General features: G+C 39.6%; 3 protein-coding genes and 1 long non-coding RNA gene across 4 annotated transcripts; 2 read left to right on the top strand and 2 right to left on the bottom strand.

Annotated features, from left to right (window-relative positions):
• Window positions 1-453: 453 nt before the first annotated feature.
• LOC105210711 (vacuolar protein-sorting-associated protein 25) lies at window positions 454-1,253 on the top strand. Its single transcript, XM_011181831.3, has 2 exons — window positions 454-615; window positions 675-1,253. The coding sequence occupies exons 1-2, from the start codon at window positions 566-568 to the stop codon at window positions 1,147-1,149; spliced, it is 525 nt and encodes a 174-aa protein (XP_011180133.1). The 5' UTR covers window positions 454-565; the 3' UTR covers window positions 1,150-1,253.
• On the bottom strand, window positions 1,060-1,431 carry LOC128922782 (uncharacterized). The gene is made up of 2 exons (XR_008471966.1): window positions 1,291-1,431; window positions 1,060-1,224 (listed from the first exon to the last, which is right to left on the bottom strand). It is a non-coding gene; the product is annotated as an uncharacterized LOC128922782 (long non-coding RNA).
• On the top strand, window positions 1,415-3,958 carry LOC105210713 (mRNA export factor Gle1). Its single transcript, XM_011181834.3, has 4 exons — window positions 1,415-1,555; window positions 1,624-1,872; window positions 1,929-2,969; window positions 3,034-3,958. Exons 1-4 carry the CDS (start codon window positions 1,544-1,546, stop codon window positions 3,718-3,720), a joined length of 1,989 nt encoding a protein of 662 aa, XP_011180136.1. The 5' UTR covers window positions 1,415-1,543; the 3' UTR covers window positions 3,721-3,958.
• LOC105210712 (zinc finger CCCH domain-containing protein 15 homolog) lies at window positions 3,943-5,630 on the bottom strand. Its single transcript, XM_011181832.3, has 4 exons — window positions 5,428-5,630; window positions 4,996-5,298; window positions 4,804-4,941; window positions 3,943-4,738 (listed from the first exon to the last, which is right to left on the bottom strand). The coding sequence occupies exons 1-4, from the start codon at window positions 5,494-5,496 to the stop codon at window positions 4,022-4,024; spliced, it is 1,227 nt and encodes a 408-aa protein (XP_011180134.1). The 5' UTR covers window positions 5,497-5,630; the 3' UTR covers window positions 3,943-4,021.
• Window positions 5,631-15,758: the final 10,128 nt, after the last annotated feature.

The raw sequence follows: 15,758 nt of genomic DNA, 5'->3' as shown, positions 1-15,758 counted from the left end.
TCGCAACAAAACACAATACAAAAAATTATGAAAATTAAAAGAATAAAAATTATATAGCAAGAAATGTTAATGCATTTTTTTCTAAAAACAAAAAAAGAAACAAGTAAAAATGTGTATATTTAAATATACTAAAATCATTTTAATGTAATAAGTTTTGTGTGTTTTATTTATAACGCAAGCAAAATACTGATTGGCGTTATCGTTATCGATAACCGCTGCAGTTAACGTAAGTATTGACGTTAACTAGCAACGGGTAAGTAACGCGCCGATATTGCATACCAACAATAATATATTATTTATTCTTCGAAAATATTTATTTTGTAAGATCAACAATGTTCAAACAAATGAGGTTTGTATATTTATATTCAAAGCTGTTTTACGCACTTCCGTTTCAGTTATTGCGTCAAGTATAGCGTGAATACGTGAAAGTATAAAAATTGCAAAATATGCACTACTGACACCCTGTGTTTTTCATTATCCGCACGTCTCATGTATTAGTCACTTTGCTAAAAATTAAAATTATATTTTTTACACACTATTGTTGTAAACATTGAATATTTGCGTGATGACCGAATTTGAGTGGCCCTGGGAATATACATTTCCACCGTTTTTCACGTAAGTTTACAAATAATTATAGAAAAATCACATACTATAATTTACTTTGTACCCTACAGCTTACAGCCACATGAAGAAACACGTAATCAGCAAATAAAAGTGTGGTCCGATATCTTCTTGCGATACCTCAAGCATTTAAACAAATTCCAAGTGAACATTAATGAAAATACATTTCCACTTTTTCACAATGACGACATTAAGCGCCGCTTATCGGCTGACACAATAACGGTGATATTGGAGCACCTACAACTCACAGGTCATGCAGCACCATTAGATAAACGACGCATAGAATGGCAGGTATATTGGTATACACTGGAAGAATATGCAAAGATGGTGTACGATTGGATCCAACAAACGGGACAATTGAATACGATTTGTACATTGTATGAAATAGCATCGGGTGAGAACTCTGAGGGTACCGAATTTCATGGTGTCGATGAGGCGGTACTACTAAATGCGTTTCGGACACTCGAAAATAAAGGCAAGTGTGAGGTGGTGCAATTAGATGACAGTTTTGGCGTCAAATTCTTTTAATTTTGGTGATTTTATATTTTAAATATACATGTGTATAGTGTAAGTATTCCTCACATGACTGTTAATGTGCTAGCACTGTAATAAAAATAAGAAAAAACGTTAAACCTTTTCAGAAATTAGTTTATATTACTAAATAAATACCGATGTTATTTGTTTTTGCAAAAACAGCATTTTTTTATTTATATTTATTGTCGCGTCACACAGCTGTTTGATCGAATTCAGTTTGTATTTTTTTACATGTGTCACCCTATGTTCCATAGTACCACCGAACTTCAGTTTTTATCAACATTTGTGCGCCAAAACAGCTGAACAGTTTTGTTTACGGATTGTTGCATTTTTATCAAATGTAATTAAGAATATTTAGGAAAACAGTTGTAAATCACAATTATTTATTATGGGTGAAGAGGTAAGTAAAGTAAATGTCATTGAGTTTACATAAAACAAAATTGTATCGTAATGTCTTTTGTATGTCAGGGTGCCGAGATAGAGATTATTGAAATAGCCGACGCTATGAAGTCGCATGAAATAACGTTCCAGCATGCCATCGAAATTTCAGCGCTAGTTAAGGAGCGCACAATCGGACCAGACTTACCAGATGCACAAGAGGAAAAAGCGAAAATCACATCAAGCACACCGAGGAAACCTACATCACAAAAACAAAAAACAACGCAGAGAAGCGAAAGTAATGCTAAGCTAATTATACCCGTATTGAAGCCGTCCACAGTAAGTAGGAAATTTGTCAATCCTGTCAGGTACTAATGTTTTTAATGAAATTTAAGTCATTTGACTATGAACTGGTCAGCGCCACGATGTTTCTGCGCGACGCAGAGGAGAAACGCAAAAAACAAGTGCGTCAACAAATGCATGAAATGCAGGAAAAACAATTGGCAGTATTACGTGACAATGCTTTGCGTCAGCGCGAGCAGCAAAACAAAGTGGTGCAAGAGTTAATCGCAGAGCGGCAACGCAATGATGCACAGCTCATACAAAAGGCTGAAAAGCAGACAGCACTCGAATTACAGGAATGCGAACGCGAAATGGATGCCATGCGCCTGCATGCCAAACGTCAACTGCAACTTTTCTCATTTCAATGTGTCGCAAAGTATCACAGTGTATTCCGCAGTAAATATGAAGCAGTTGCCAAGGCGCTCATAACCATCGATAAGCAAGCGCTACTGCCATGTAATGATTACAATCGCCAACTGAAAGAATTGGTCGAATTATTTGAGCAGCTCACAAGTAAAATAAAAACGGACGAATGTGGTGCGGGGGAATTGAAACTTGCGGATAGTCTATGCAATAAAATGGACGATTTACACGGTACAATTAACGACGATCTGGATAATTTGCTGAAGCAGCAAGAACAAGCACAACTAGAAGAGCAGCGTAAAGCAGAGGAGCAAGCCGAAGCTGCCGCATTGGCGTTGTCGCAAGCAGCTCAAGTACCACCTGTAGCAGCAACACCACCACCCAATGCAGAACAAGCACAACAAGTAGCAGCTCAAACAGTGGGTGTACAACAAAGTGGTGCTGAGACACAACAAGTAGTGGAAACACAACAAACAATGCAACCACAACAACAAGCACAGCAAACAGCGCAATCAGAACAATTGAGCCGAGCCGCAGTGCCAACTAGCGCGCAGGAGCCAGCAGTAGCATTGGCATTCTATCAGCAGATCCACAGTTTCTATCAAGAGAAGGTGGATAGCGTGAAACCTCTGCAGACCGATGAGAATATGAAAAAGTATCGGTTCGCCTGCCAGAAAGCAATTAATATACCATTAAATGCTATCTCTGCGGTCAGCTCGCAACATTTGCATGTTAGTTTCACACTTTTATTGTACTATCATTACCATTTGTAATACTTTTTTTGCAACTCAACAGGATAAATTCGAACGCATATTTAACTTTCTCAATGGACAACCGCTCAAAACTGCAGATGGACAGGTCAGCGCTAACGATCATCCACTGGGTCGCATTTATTGTTTGCTACTAACAGCGAAACGGTTTGTGAATCAAGGCGAGACCGCTATTTCCAGCAATCCCCAAGCTGCCTTCCCAGTCGCTTCGGTTGTGGTTTCACTATGGAAACTTATTCCAGATTTTGGAAAACTATTCTTAGCTTATATATTTAAGGATTCACCATTTTTAGTGCCCTTTCGAGGCAAATCGGTGGAAGAGTACAACGATCTGAAACGTCAAGCGGGTATAACACGTTTATATGCCGCTGTAATGATAACCAGTGGACGACGGGCTGAAGGCCCTGAACACCCGTATGGACTGGAGCATGCTTGGCGTTGGCTGGTCGACTTTAGCAGCCTTGAACCGCTACCAGACATTAGCGCCACATTGATTTTGGAAATGCTACAGACATTAGGCTTTTCTATGTGCCGCGCTTATGGCCGGCAATTTACCAAACTGCTTTTACACATACAACGCGATTATTTCGCAAAACTAGCGCAGGTGGATGAAGGTGGTCCGCGTACTCGCTTGGAAATGCTCTTTATGAATTATTTGAATCAGAAACAGATTCCAGAGCCACAAGGTACACTACCACCTGCTTTTTGGTAGTGAGACGTCATTGTTTTTTTTTTTTTTTGAATATGTCGTGTACAATTATTGTCATTCGCTTGTATATCGGCTTTTGTGCTTGTAATATTTAAGTGTTTTGTCTCGAGAGGTTACACAAACAAATTTCAAATCAATTATGTGGACATTTGTAAGCAGAATTACGCAATTCTAATAAACACTCGCATTCCTTGCTATTAAAATTACTTGAGTTTGCGCTAAAAGTTTTTAAATTAAATGATATTCCTGTGTTTTAATATTTTCGCCATTATGAAGAGTTACAACAAAATTGCCATTACTGGGTTTAGTCATCGTCATCATCGTCAACATCTTCAATATCTAAATCTTCGAGTTCATCGCCGAGACCCATAAATAGTTCTTTGTTGATGGGTGCCGCATCGTTGGCAGGTGTGCTATTATCATCGTTCGCTGCAGCTGCAGCAGCTGCTTCCTCTTCAGCGGACTGCTTGGCCGCCTCCTCGGACTGTTCCTTCAACCGTGAAGCGGATGCGACCGTACCCGAACCATCCGCTTCTTGTGCTGCCAACGAAAGCGCCGCCAAATCCAATTCTTTGAATTCCACAGCATCTTCGTCGTCGGAGCGCTCGTAATTATCGAATGCAGCGTCACCATCTTCCATTGGGCCATCATCGACCAGATCCGGATTGAAACTGAACATTTCTCTGCCCGAAATACCGAATTGTTTGCCTTTGCTGAAGTCACTCTTCTTCTTCTCCTCCTCTGCAGCCATTTTCTCTTTCTTTTCCTGAATTTTGCGTTTCTTCCAAGCCAAAAATGTTTCCAACGTAACGCGTGTTTGATTTGAACCCAATGCAGCACGCTCCCTTTCGATGAGGTCAACCAATGAAATTTCGCTGGGTTTGTCCACATTCTTTTTATCTTTCTTCAACACATATCCTGGCGGCAATGCGTGGCGGTAAATACATTTCTCGCCATTGGGACATTCCCAGAACCAACCATATTTCGATTTTTCTACAGCTTCCAAGAAGTATTTGCAAATCTGGAAAAAATATGTTTTCAATTAAAATAAATTAATCTAAAAAAAAAACAATTCGAATCACTTACAATATCAGTAGTTGGCCTTTTCTTTTCATTAGAGTGCTTTTTATCAACCACTTCCTTCAATTTGGCATCATCCCAATTGGCCATATTGTCATCGGGATCATCATCACGCATATCCACATACATTGAACGTTTCTCGGTCTATAGAAAACAAATCTAAATTTCTACAAAAGCTAGTATTTCAATCATGTTTACCTTCTGTTCAATGGACAAGTCGTGTGAGAATTTGCACTTATCACCTTTTGTGCAACTACCCTGTTTGAAGAACGCGCATACCACCGATTTTGGATCGGTACCCTTTTCAACCTTTTGTCCTTGCACCGGTCGGAAAATCAAGGCCAATTCACGCTGCTCTTGCAGTTTCTTCTCCTTATCCTCCTTTTTCTTATCGCCATCGGTACGTGGGTGTTGACCACCAGACTGCACCTGTTTCTGTACTTGCTGTATGAATTTTTGTTGTTTGGATCCCTTTTTATTCTTCAAACCAAAAGTCTTATCCTGTATTCGGTTGTGTGGTTGTTGAATAAATTTGTTAGTTTGCGGCAGACACGAATCGACATCAGCAATAAAAAGTTAGGTTAGGTCTGCTACAACATTCCTTTAGTATATAACTCAATATACTCTTACCTCAATGATCTTCTCCTTCTTCTTTTGTTCTGTTTTTTTGCTGGCCGCTGGTGCTTTTTTTGGTGGCATTTTGGAAAGGATGCAGTTCCTTACAGTTTAACAGTTTACTTCGCCCGTGTGGCTAAATGAAAACAGTTCTTAAAAGAAATATGAAAATTGCATTCGACTAATAGTTGTCAAAAGATCCCAATCAAATGTCAAAAAGGCAATTTGTGAAATGTCAACAATACAGTGTCCACAAAAAGTATTGCCATTTCATGATTTTTAATTGGATTTTAATTAGAATATAATAATTTTAAATATTTTGGATATTTTTTTTTAAATTATTATTATAAATGCTAAAAAATTTAAAATTGTATAAGAAAACATCAAAAAAAAAATAATTTTATTCCTAAAAAACTTTTTTAACTTAAATAAAAAAACGTTTCGAATTAGAATATTTTTTTTATTTAATTTACTACAACATTTCCTATTTTATGAGACTGCTGTCTTCTTAAGCTTGATCCTGCTGATTTGTAGATACCATTATTTTCTATCGCTTATATTACTTTAAGAACTTAAATCTTTCTATGCATTCAAATAAACTCATGCTTAGTATACTCCAGCCATTTTCGTAGGTTATGTTATGTTTAGTGGCTGTCTGTCGACGTACCTATGTCCCCATTGAGATAATAATAAATGATATCTTAGTCTTAAGGACGAAACTGTAATTTCAGTATATACATTATATGTCATTATTTTGCTTTGAGAAAGATAGTGATTGGATTTCTCATGGTAATGTCCTCTCGACCTTTCCCCACTGCATCACTGCAAGAAACCCAAATTTTTCTCTGACGAAACCTATGGCGACAGCCAATTAGAGGACTTTACAGATCGGACAAAATATTTTATGCTATCTTTGAAAGTCTGCACTTCTAAAAACCACAAAAAACCGTGATAATGACCAGATTACGAAGTCGCGACCAAGCTTCAATCCTGTATATTTGGTTCAGTCGACCGTTCGTTCAAAACCGGCATTAACGCCGGAGACTAGTAGATGCTAGCTGAAGAAGTTGATATAATTATTCAAATTATTTCGATGTTTTGACGCAAATCGGTGATACCAAGTGCAGCCAGGTCCTTCTCCACATGGTCTTTTCAACGGAGTGGAGGTCGTCCTTTTCCTCTGCTTCCTCCCACGAGTACTGTATCTATCTATGTCAATGTCCCTGTAAAGCTCGTTCCATCGTCTGCTCGTTCCATCGTCGCCGTCGCCAATGCCAAAGGCCCATAAATGCTACGCAAAACCTTCCTCTCGAAAACTCTTAACTCCATTACACCGACTGATATAATATCCCTTGCTCCTGAGTCCAATCCGGTCAAAACAGTAACAACGACGCTAACTCCTGGTACCTTTCCTTATAACAATTAGTACAGGAATGGTGGATCACTGCTAAGTCATACTAAAACCGATCCGCATATAAACCGAACAGCCATTCAGTTGTGGCGGTTGTACGTCCATTAAAATGTTACTTGAAGAGCGAAGCTCTAAAAAGCAAGTTTACATATATAAATGCAGACATTACAATAAAACACTTATGGGCACTTGAGAAAATTCAAATGGACTTTTAAAAGGCACACACTCACACTAACATAGATTCGGAAATTTGCATACTCTTACTAGATATGTACTACATATGTATGTACATATATAGTGTAGTATAGTCGTATGAATGAATTGTGAGTTAAGTGGCCACCGGTTTTTTATTACCGCAATTGCAAATTGAAATAATCATAGAAGCAAAAACTATCTGTGTTTGGGAGAATAATAAATTATATGGTGGGGGTAAGTAAATAGCAAAACAGTTTTATGCGAAAAACAACGAAGCGCCAGAAGGTGTACGATGCACGCAGCAGCTATAACAATAACAATAAGCACGCTATTGACGTTGATGGGTTGGACCACACACATGGCTGAGTGTGGACCACACATGTGCCGATAATATAAATATATTCATACATATAAATATATGTGTAGTATATACTTATGTATATGGACACTCGGTACACCCAGGCCACACACAATGTCGACCGAATTTGGATGAGACCACCCAAAAGGCGAATTAAAGACCACACACGCAGACGTAGACGCAGGCGACAGCGCGCAGCGACGCGGTCGACGGAACGGCATAATAACGTACCACGGCCGAAGCTTTGTGTGACAGTGTTGGAGAAAGCGAGTTTAAGAAATATTGTAAAAATATTCATGCAGTACCGAATTTGCATGAAATGTACCGTAAAACAGTTTAAAGCTTAAATTTTTTAAAATGTATTTAAAGCATTTGAAGGAATAATAAATGCGAAGGAGCCTAGCTATATAGACGTGGTCTCTGCCTTAAGTTTTTAGGTATTACTGCTGAGGGTCAATACCCTGACATACGGAATAATGGCCTTTTTACCTTAGACTGGGCTCTCTAGAGTTGCTGGTTCCCGATAGACTGAAATGTTGTATCTAAAAGACTGATTCGTAAGGGATATGGAGAGCTTCTAATATCTTTCTAAAGGCGATTTCCGAGCATGACCTCAACTTTAAACTTTTAAATATTATTCCTGAATTACAGTATCCCGAATAGCCAAAGGGATAAATGAAGACGTTTCTCTTACATATGAAATAATGGCTTTTGGGTCTCTCTACCGGAAAAATAACAAGATATAATACGAAATTGTTCCTAATGTCGAATACTGTCGAAATATTAATTCTTTTTTGACACATGTATATCAACACATTTGATAGACCTTGGACGATGTGACTTTCAGTTTCTCCCTCAATCGACTCATAGTCCATTCTCTAAATCGTTCGGGAACAAGAAAAGTCATAGAGGTCCAAATCTTGTAATTAAAATACCTCAATGCTCACACATCGTTTGAATTTTATCGGAATTTCTTGGTACGATTTCGGGGTAAGGCATTTCATACCTTAAAGGTCGATTCATAAAGGATGTTGAGAGCTACTAACATCTCTTGTAAGACGTTTTGTATGATGATTGTAAAACAAACAGTAGAAAAACACAGTAATGGACATATTTCGTACAAAAATCACAAGAAAGTCAATGGAAGTTGTATCAACCTAAAAAAAAAGTTGGACCGCTTCCGTACCGTCTGACGGTACAATTTATTGATACCTCAAAGTTTTTATAATGGTTATAATTGATAAAATACTCGATTGAATTACAATAGGGTCAGATCAGACAGTAGAGATCCTTTTTCGGAACGAGTCTTCGAAACATGTATTATCTAATTATTGTATCCAAAATGAGTGTTTCGTACCGAATTTCAAAATTACCAACACTGTTCTGTAGCGAGGATGAAAGTAAAACACTGCAACAAAGTGATCAACTGTATAATAACAACAATGCAAGAACAAGAAAACCAAACAACAACACAAAAGCATGTGTATAAAACAAAACATAAGCAAACACACACACACACAAAATAAGAACAACTACATAAGTGGAGCAGTGGTTGCGGTTGAGGCTTAGTCCCCGCAGCAATGGCTAGAGTAACAATTGCCATAACAACAACAATAGCATTTCACCGCATTAGCAAGACAACAGGCGGGCTAGAAGTGCGCGTAAGGGGCCAACGGCAGCCAATCAAAAACGCGCAGCAAAGTAAAGGATTGCCGCCGCGGTGAACTACGGTTGGCGCGACGAAGGCAGCGGCTGTTGCTGCTGCCAACTAATTTTACTTCCTCTACATGCGCCAATAATACATGGCTTGCGTGTGGTCCACATTGCCGGCACCCGGTGTTTGCTGGGTTTGCTGCTTGTTTATTATTATTTTCGACGATTTCGTGTTGTAGTCGCGTGCTGCGGTTGGTCGTCTGACTCACCGCCGCCCTCAATGTGGCCACACACGGTGCTGGGCAATTGTGGTTTGTATGTTGTTGTTGATGCTGTACTATTGTTGTTATTGCTGCGGCTGCTGCTTCATTCACTTCAATGTGGAGCGGAAATTGCGCGAGTGCGCTCACACAAATTGATTCAAATGACAGGCAAATATCGTAAATTCAACGCGCGATTACTTTAATGAAGGTGACAGCTGGGCAAAGGTGCTGGTCGCTGGTTGCGATGCGCAGGCATGTCGAGTATGCGCTGTTTGCTGCGCAGCTGCAGTCCGCTGTCGCATCTTGCGCGCGCACTTGAAGGCACTTCAAGAAATTATTAGCATTACAAGCAACAGCTTTAAGTATTTTATAAGCATATTTAAATGTGTCGATTTGCAGAATACGAGTGCATATATTTTATTCAGCATGTTTACATGCCGGCATAGCTGTTGCATTATTGTGCAATTTACGCATTTCGCATTTCGCATTGCTGTTGTTATTGTTGTTGTGCATACCAACTTAATTGAATTATTGTTATTGTTATTGTCGTTTTTATTGCCGCACTGACATCGCTTTTACGCTGATTCATGCGTCAGTGAAATAATTTGCCGCCTCCTTACCGCCTGATTTACAATACAACAACAACGTTAACGTTAGTGCCTTCCAATTGTCTGCATACATACGTATAAATATGTTGTTATTGTTGTGCATAGCAGTCGCCACAATGCACTTTAAGTCGGGTGGTCGCTCGTTTCATTTTGGCTGCATGGCGCGACGCGTCTGTCGGCTTTCGGCTTCTCCTCACGCCTCTTGTCGGCTGGTTGCCTTGTGCTGGCCCATTGAGACTGATTGAGGCACTGGATGCGTCGCTATGTGTGTGGTCGCGTGTGTCACAAAAACAAACATGGACAAAATGTGATGATACATTCGCAGCGTTAAAGCCGTGGAAACACATGGCGACACACATTCGTACATACATATGTACTTATACAGGCTGCTTGCGTTGAAGTGGCAGTTTAAATAATACTCGTAAATATTATTATGCTCAGCAAGCGCTCATGAACGGACGACCATATGTTTGTACTGTTATGTATCAGTAGTACTCGTACATATGCATATTAGAAGGTTCGCAAGGATGTTTCGAAATACCCTGCAGTGAAAAATGTTAGCAGCAAAAGAATCAAAATAAATACATAATTACAACTAAATCTGTTTCAAGATAACCTCAAAATTTCTACATATAACATTATCGCATCATCTGACATGGTTATAATGGCTTTAGTGTTTTTATTTTTGTTCTTAATTGACTCTTATAATTCGGTTGTCCAATCCTACCCCTTATTCCCTTGACATATTTATAAAATCAATACAGATGTGTCCAAATCTGAGCTCGAGAACTCGGTTTATAACAAATATGTATAAATATATGCCTATATCAAGTCGATTGCTGAAGGGTGGACATCTATGTATCTCCAGATAGATGAATACTGTCGACTTCTGTGGATTCGTAATATGAACATGTTCGTACTCTAGTTCATGACTCAAGATCCCAGGTTAACATGTTAATTACCGCATATGTATATATGGACAATGATGTAGCGTGATATTGTAGATTCGACTAAATCGCTTAGGTGACTTAGAAGAAAATGACAAGAAGGTAGTGACAATTTATAAAGAATAACTGAGATCTCACTGAATACGAATGACCGTGCTAGTATAGATTTATTAGAGAGGTATGATGTTGGTAGTACTCGAAAACTTTTAATTAAAGCTCAGAAGGGTATTTAGGAAGTTGAAAAAGAAAACAAATTATTAACATTAGTAAGAAAGCACTGTAAGTTAGGAATTCAATTGGCCAATCCTGACCGGAGGTAGAAAGTTTACAACATGGGACAAAGCAGTGTTCAATTTTCAACATCTGCCTTGAAATACGAATATATTGATTGTATGTAAGACTGAACCATTTATAGGGTTTTCACAAAAGAGTATTCTTGCTTCCTATTCCGAGGCGTGATCGGTATAAGAACCAAACTTTGTGATATTATTCGAAAACTGCGACCAGTGACCAGCGAGACTCAATCTTATAGTTTCTTCTTCTTCTTCTTGACTGGCGTAGACACCACTTACGCAGTTATAGCCGAGTCCACAACAGCGCGCCACGCATCTCTCCTTTTGGCAGTTTGGCGCCAATGGGTTATACCAAGCGAAGCCAGGTCCTTCTCCACCTGGTCCTTCTATCGGAGTGGAGGTCTCCCTCTTCCTCGTCTTCCACCAATGGGTACTGCATCGAACACTTTCAGAGCTGGAGCACTTTCGTCCTTTCGAACAACATGACCTAGCCAGCGACTATGTCAATGTCGAATAACACATACAGCTCATTGTTCCATCGTCTGCGGTATTCGCCGTTGCCAATGTTTAAGGGACCGTAAATCTTCTGCAAAACCTTTCTCAAAACCTCCTAGTGTCGTCTCATCGAATGTTTACATCGTCCACGCTTCTGCCCAAATAGTAGGACGAGAATGGTGAGGGACTTGTAGAGTTTGGTTTTTGTTCGTCGAGAGAGGACTTTACTTTTCAGTTGCCAACTCAGTCCATAGTACCACCTGTTGGCAAGAGTGATTCTGCGTTGGATTTCGAGACTGACATTGTTATTGCTGTTAATGCTGGTTCCCAGATAGACAAAATTATCTTCAACTTCAAAGTTATGACTGTCAACATTGACGTGGGAGCCAATACGCGAATGCGCTGACTGTTTGTTTGTAGACAGAAGATATTTCGTCTTGTCCTCGTTCACCCCCAGACCCATACATTTCGCTTCCTTATTCAGTCTGGAAAAAGGCAGAACTAACGTCGCGGGTGTTGTTTCCAATGATATGAAGCTTTAAAATCGACAAAGAGATGGTGTGTGTCAATCCTCTTTTCACGGGTCTTTTTCAGCGCCTGGTGAATATCTAGGCAGATGTAGATTTTCCAGGTCTAAAGCCACACTGATAAGGTTCAATCAGTTTGTTGACGGTGGGATTCAGTCGCTCGATAGAACCTTAAACGTGATGTTGAGGAGGCTTATCCGGTAATTGGCGCAGATTGTGGGGTCTCCCTTTTGTGTATTGGGAGTAGTAGAGTACACTGAGATTCCAGTCGTCAGGCATGCTTTCTTCCGACCATATTCTGCAAAAAGGCTGATGCATGCACCTTATCAGCTCTTCGCCGCCGTATTTGAATAGCTCGGCCGGTAATCCATCGGCCCCCGCAGCCTTGTTGTTCTTCAAGCGCGTAATTGCTATTCGAATTTCTTCATGGTCGGGCAATGGAATATCTGCTCCATCGTCGTCGATTGGAGAATCGGGTTCGCCATCTCCTGGTGTTGTACTTTCACTGCCATTCAGCAGGCTGCAGAAGTGTTCACTCCACAAACTCAATATACTCTGGTCATCAATACCTAGATCTCTGGTCATCAATACCTAGATCTGGGGTCCTACAGGAGCGTGCTCGATCTTGAAATCTTACGTTAGTCGCCGAATCTATTCGTAGACTTTTCGACTATTATACCTATCGCTTTCCTCTTCAGCTCTCGGTATCTATCCCATCCCGCACGTGTTGGTCGATCACAACATTGCGAGGTAGGCAGTCTGTTTGCTCTTCACTGCGAGACGACAATCCTCATCATACCAGCTGTTTTTTTTTGACATTTCCGGAAGCCAATAGTTTCGGTTGCTGCTTCTCGATGTCGAACCTTCTTTGTGTTTGTTGACGTATGCGCTTTTCTACACAGAGGTGGCTGCGTATCTTAGCCGCTACAAGATCGATGTTAGGACCACGGAGCGTACCATCTATAACAACATGATCGATCGAGTTGCACGTGATTCGATCGGGGGACAGCCCCTAGTACTAAAGACGACCATATTTCGGGCCCCAGTGAAGTCGATCAGCCTCAGGCCGTTTGGCGATGTTTCGTCATGGAGGCTAAATTTTCCGACTGTTGTGTCAAAGACACATTCTTTACCCACCATAGCGTTAAAATCGCCAAGTACGATTTTGACATCATAGAAAGTATCTTTGATCACATCGTCCTTCTCTTCCGTCGGTTCTCGGGCGCAAATAAGCGGTATGTTGAAGAACCTCGCTTTGATGCGGATTGTGGCTCGACGTTCATCCATCGGGGTGAATGCCAGGACTCGGCGACGGAATCTCTCTCCCACCACGAATCCCACACCGAATTTGCGCTCCTTTATATGGCCGCTGTAGTAGATGTCACAAGGACCCACCTTCTTCCGTCCTTGTCCCGTCCATCGCATTTCTTGGATGGCGGTGATGTCAGTCTTTACTCTTACGAGGACATCAACCAGCTGGGCAGAGGCACCTTCTCTATTAAGGGTCCGGACATTCCAGGTGCATGCCCTTAATTCGAAGTCCTTTATACTTTTGCAGTGGTCGTCATCAAAATTGGGGTCTCTCATCCGAGGCTGTTGCTTTCTTTTCATTAGGGGGTGTTTTTATGTGGTGGGTCCCAAACCTTACGCACAACCGCGTAAGCGGATTTTGCCTTCTCACTATAGCTCGCCTCCAAACGGATGTCTGTTGGTTACCCAGAGGATACTTGGTCTAAGGCCGGAAGTCGTGAGCTGTTTGAGCCACATGAAAAAATCGTTCCTGGCTACTCCCAAGTGAATGAAACTTTCCTCACTTACGGGAACTTCTACATATGACTCCATCCTCCTTATAGTTTGCTTACCAAAATACTAGGATTATTGGGCAAACGGTTTCGGGGTATCTATCTATAGTTCAGTTCTGTAAAATCCAATAAAATAAGATGCATAATCTGTTTCCCTTAGTTATAGTTCCCTTTCTTCGACCAGATTCATCTTAGCGACAATGTCCTGAATATTCCTTATGGCACTGCCGAATGAATTACTTCCTTTCCCTGCAGTGCACATTAGCATATGTGTGGCATTCAGAAAAATCTGCTTAGGAATATGAAAACAGCTGGAATTATATGTAGTACATTATAAATGGTTATTTAAAGTGGCTCAGCTGGAGGATTTATATTAGTTAGACCGGTAAATGGTTTCCATTGAGATGTAAAATACATGTTCTCAAGTGGTACTGAACCGAAAAGACATTGAAAAATAGAGATTTTCATGTTACGATTTATTATCATTGTGTTCGGCTAAACGATTCATACCTCCATCTCCCAATCAGAAAATTAAAATGGAAGATTCAGTGTGCTTTTGTCTCTGTTGGAAAACACATTTTTTATTTATTATTTGATATTTCAGGATTGATAAATCTTAAGAAACTACGTTGTGATTTTCGTCATTTCATAGAATGCTCCTAAAGATATAACATTCAATCTCATTTCAACTAATCGTAGAGGAGTTTAAATGAAGACGTCATTCAATAAAGTTTATACAGTGGAACTTCCATAACTCGAACTTCTATAACTCGAAGTTCTCCATAACTCGAACTCTTAATTCAATGTTTTTTAGTGGGTAATGGTGATTCGAGTTAGAGAAGTTCCACTGTAGTTTAAATGAGGAATTTAGAACAGTGGATAGATCAAGATTCATAGAACGTTCTTTTTAGCCCAACTTCTTTTACAATTTGCAGTGAAGATCTCTAACTTGATATCCAATATAGAAACTATAATATTTTCAAGATGATAGAATTTTGCAAAAGCTGTTTAATACCAGAACTTATAATACATATTTACTTAGGTTTTAAAGGCAAAAAAATATATATATATATAATAAAATATATAATAAAATATAAAGCTTCTACTTGCGATAACCGAATACTTTAGATATACGCACTTGAAGACGACACTCATGCAACAACCTTCCATCAATAATTCTTAGTAACGACTTGATTAGTCGAGAGATTATTTTCTATTGAATTGTTAACCGGAAACCGGGTGTCTCAAGAAAAAAAAGGCATTCGAACTGTTTTCACATTCATTAAATTTGAATATATATTTATGACGGTCGCTGCTGCCACAGCGAACCTTTAAGCTTTACGCAGCCATTGATTATTTCCACTATACGAGTAATATTTATTTATTATGTGTGGGGTTGGCTTGTTAAAACCCTTTTGAATGCGAAACGGTAATAAAGACACACGGCATAGAGCCACTTTTCACGTTTTTTGTTTTGTGTCTCCATTCAATACATTTGTTGAAGTTGCTGTTGCTGTTATTACTGAGCATTAGAAGATTCCAACTAAGGAACCCGATTTAAATAAAAACGATCGTCTCTTTCCCAAAACGATTTATTATATTTATACGTTGTGGACCACCATCGATAGCACCAACAACAACAACGTAATCAAGTACAATAACAACGATCACAATAATAAGAATTACAATGGTGTCGTGTGTGGAGAGCTCCATTTCTGAGGCATAAATTCAAATGGGCTCTGACCACACACACGCATGTACACACTTATAGACATACATATATACATATGGTAT

This window comes from Zeugodacus cucurbitae, chromosome 6 (genome assembly GCF_028554725.1).
Source record: "Zeugodacus cucurbitae isolate PBARC_wt_2022May chromosome 6, idZeuCucr1.2, whole genome shotgun sequence".
Lineage (NCBI taxonomy): Eukaryota > Metazoa > Arthropoda > Insecta > Diptera > Tephritidae > Zeugodacus > Zeugodacus cucurbitae.
Note: the sequence above shows the minus strand (reverse complement) of the source record. Positions and strands in the feature narration are given on the sequence as shown.

What these genes read in the sequence shown, in the direction of transcription:
- LOC105210711 (XM_011181831.3), top strand. Translation starts at nt 566, where the DNA reads ATGACCGAATTTGAGTGGCCCTGGGAATATACATTTCCACCGTTTTTC. An exon ending in ACATTTCCACCGTTTTTCAC is followed by an intron (nt 616 to 674) that starts GTAAGTTTACAA and finishes TGTACCCTACAG; the next exon opens with CTTACAGCCACATGAAGAAA.
- LOC105210713 (XM_011181834.3), top strand. An exon ending in CCGTATTGAAGCCGTCCACA is followed by an intron (nt 1,873 to 1,928) that starts GTAAGTAGGAAA and finishes ATGAAATTTAAG; the next exon opens with TCATTTGACTATGAACTGGT. An exon ending in TCAGCTCGCAACATTTGCAT is followed by an intron (nt 2,970 to 3,033) that starts GTTAGTTTCACA and finishes GCAACTCAACAG; the next exon opens with GATAAATTCGAACGCATATT.
- LOC105210712 (XM_011181832.3), bottom strand. Translation starts at nt 5,496, where the DNA reads ATGCCACCAAAAAAAGCACCAGCGGCCAGCAAAAAAACAGAACAAAAG. An exon ending in AGAAGGAGAAGATCATTGAG is followed by an intron (nt 5,299 to 5,427) that starts GTAAGAGTATAT and finishes AACCGAATACAG; the next exon opens with GATAAGACTTTTGGTTTGAA. An exon ending in ACTTGTCCATTGAACAGAAG is followed by an intron (nt 4,942 to 4,995) that starts GTAAACATGATT and finishes TGTTTTCTATAG; the next exon opens with ACCGAGAAACGTTCAATGTA.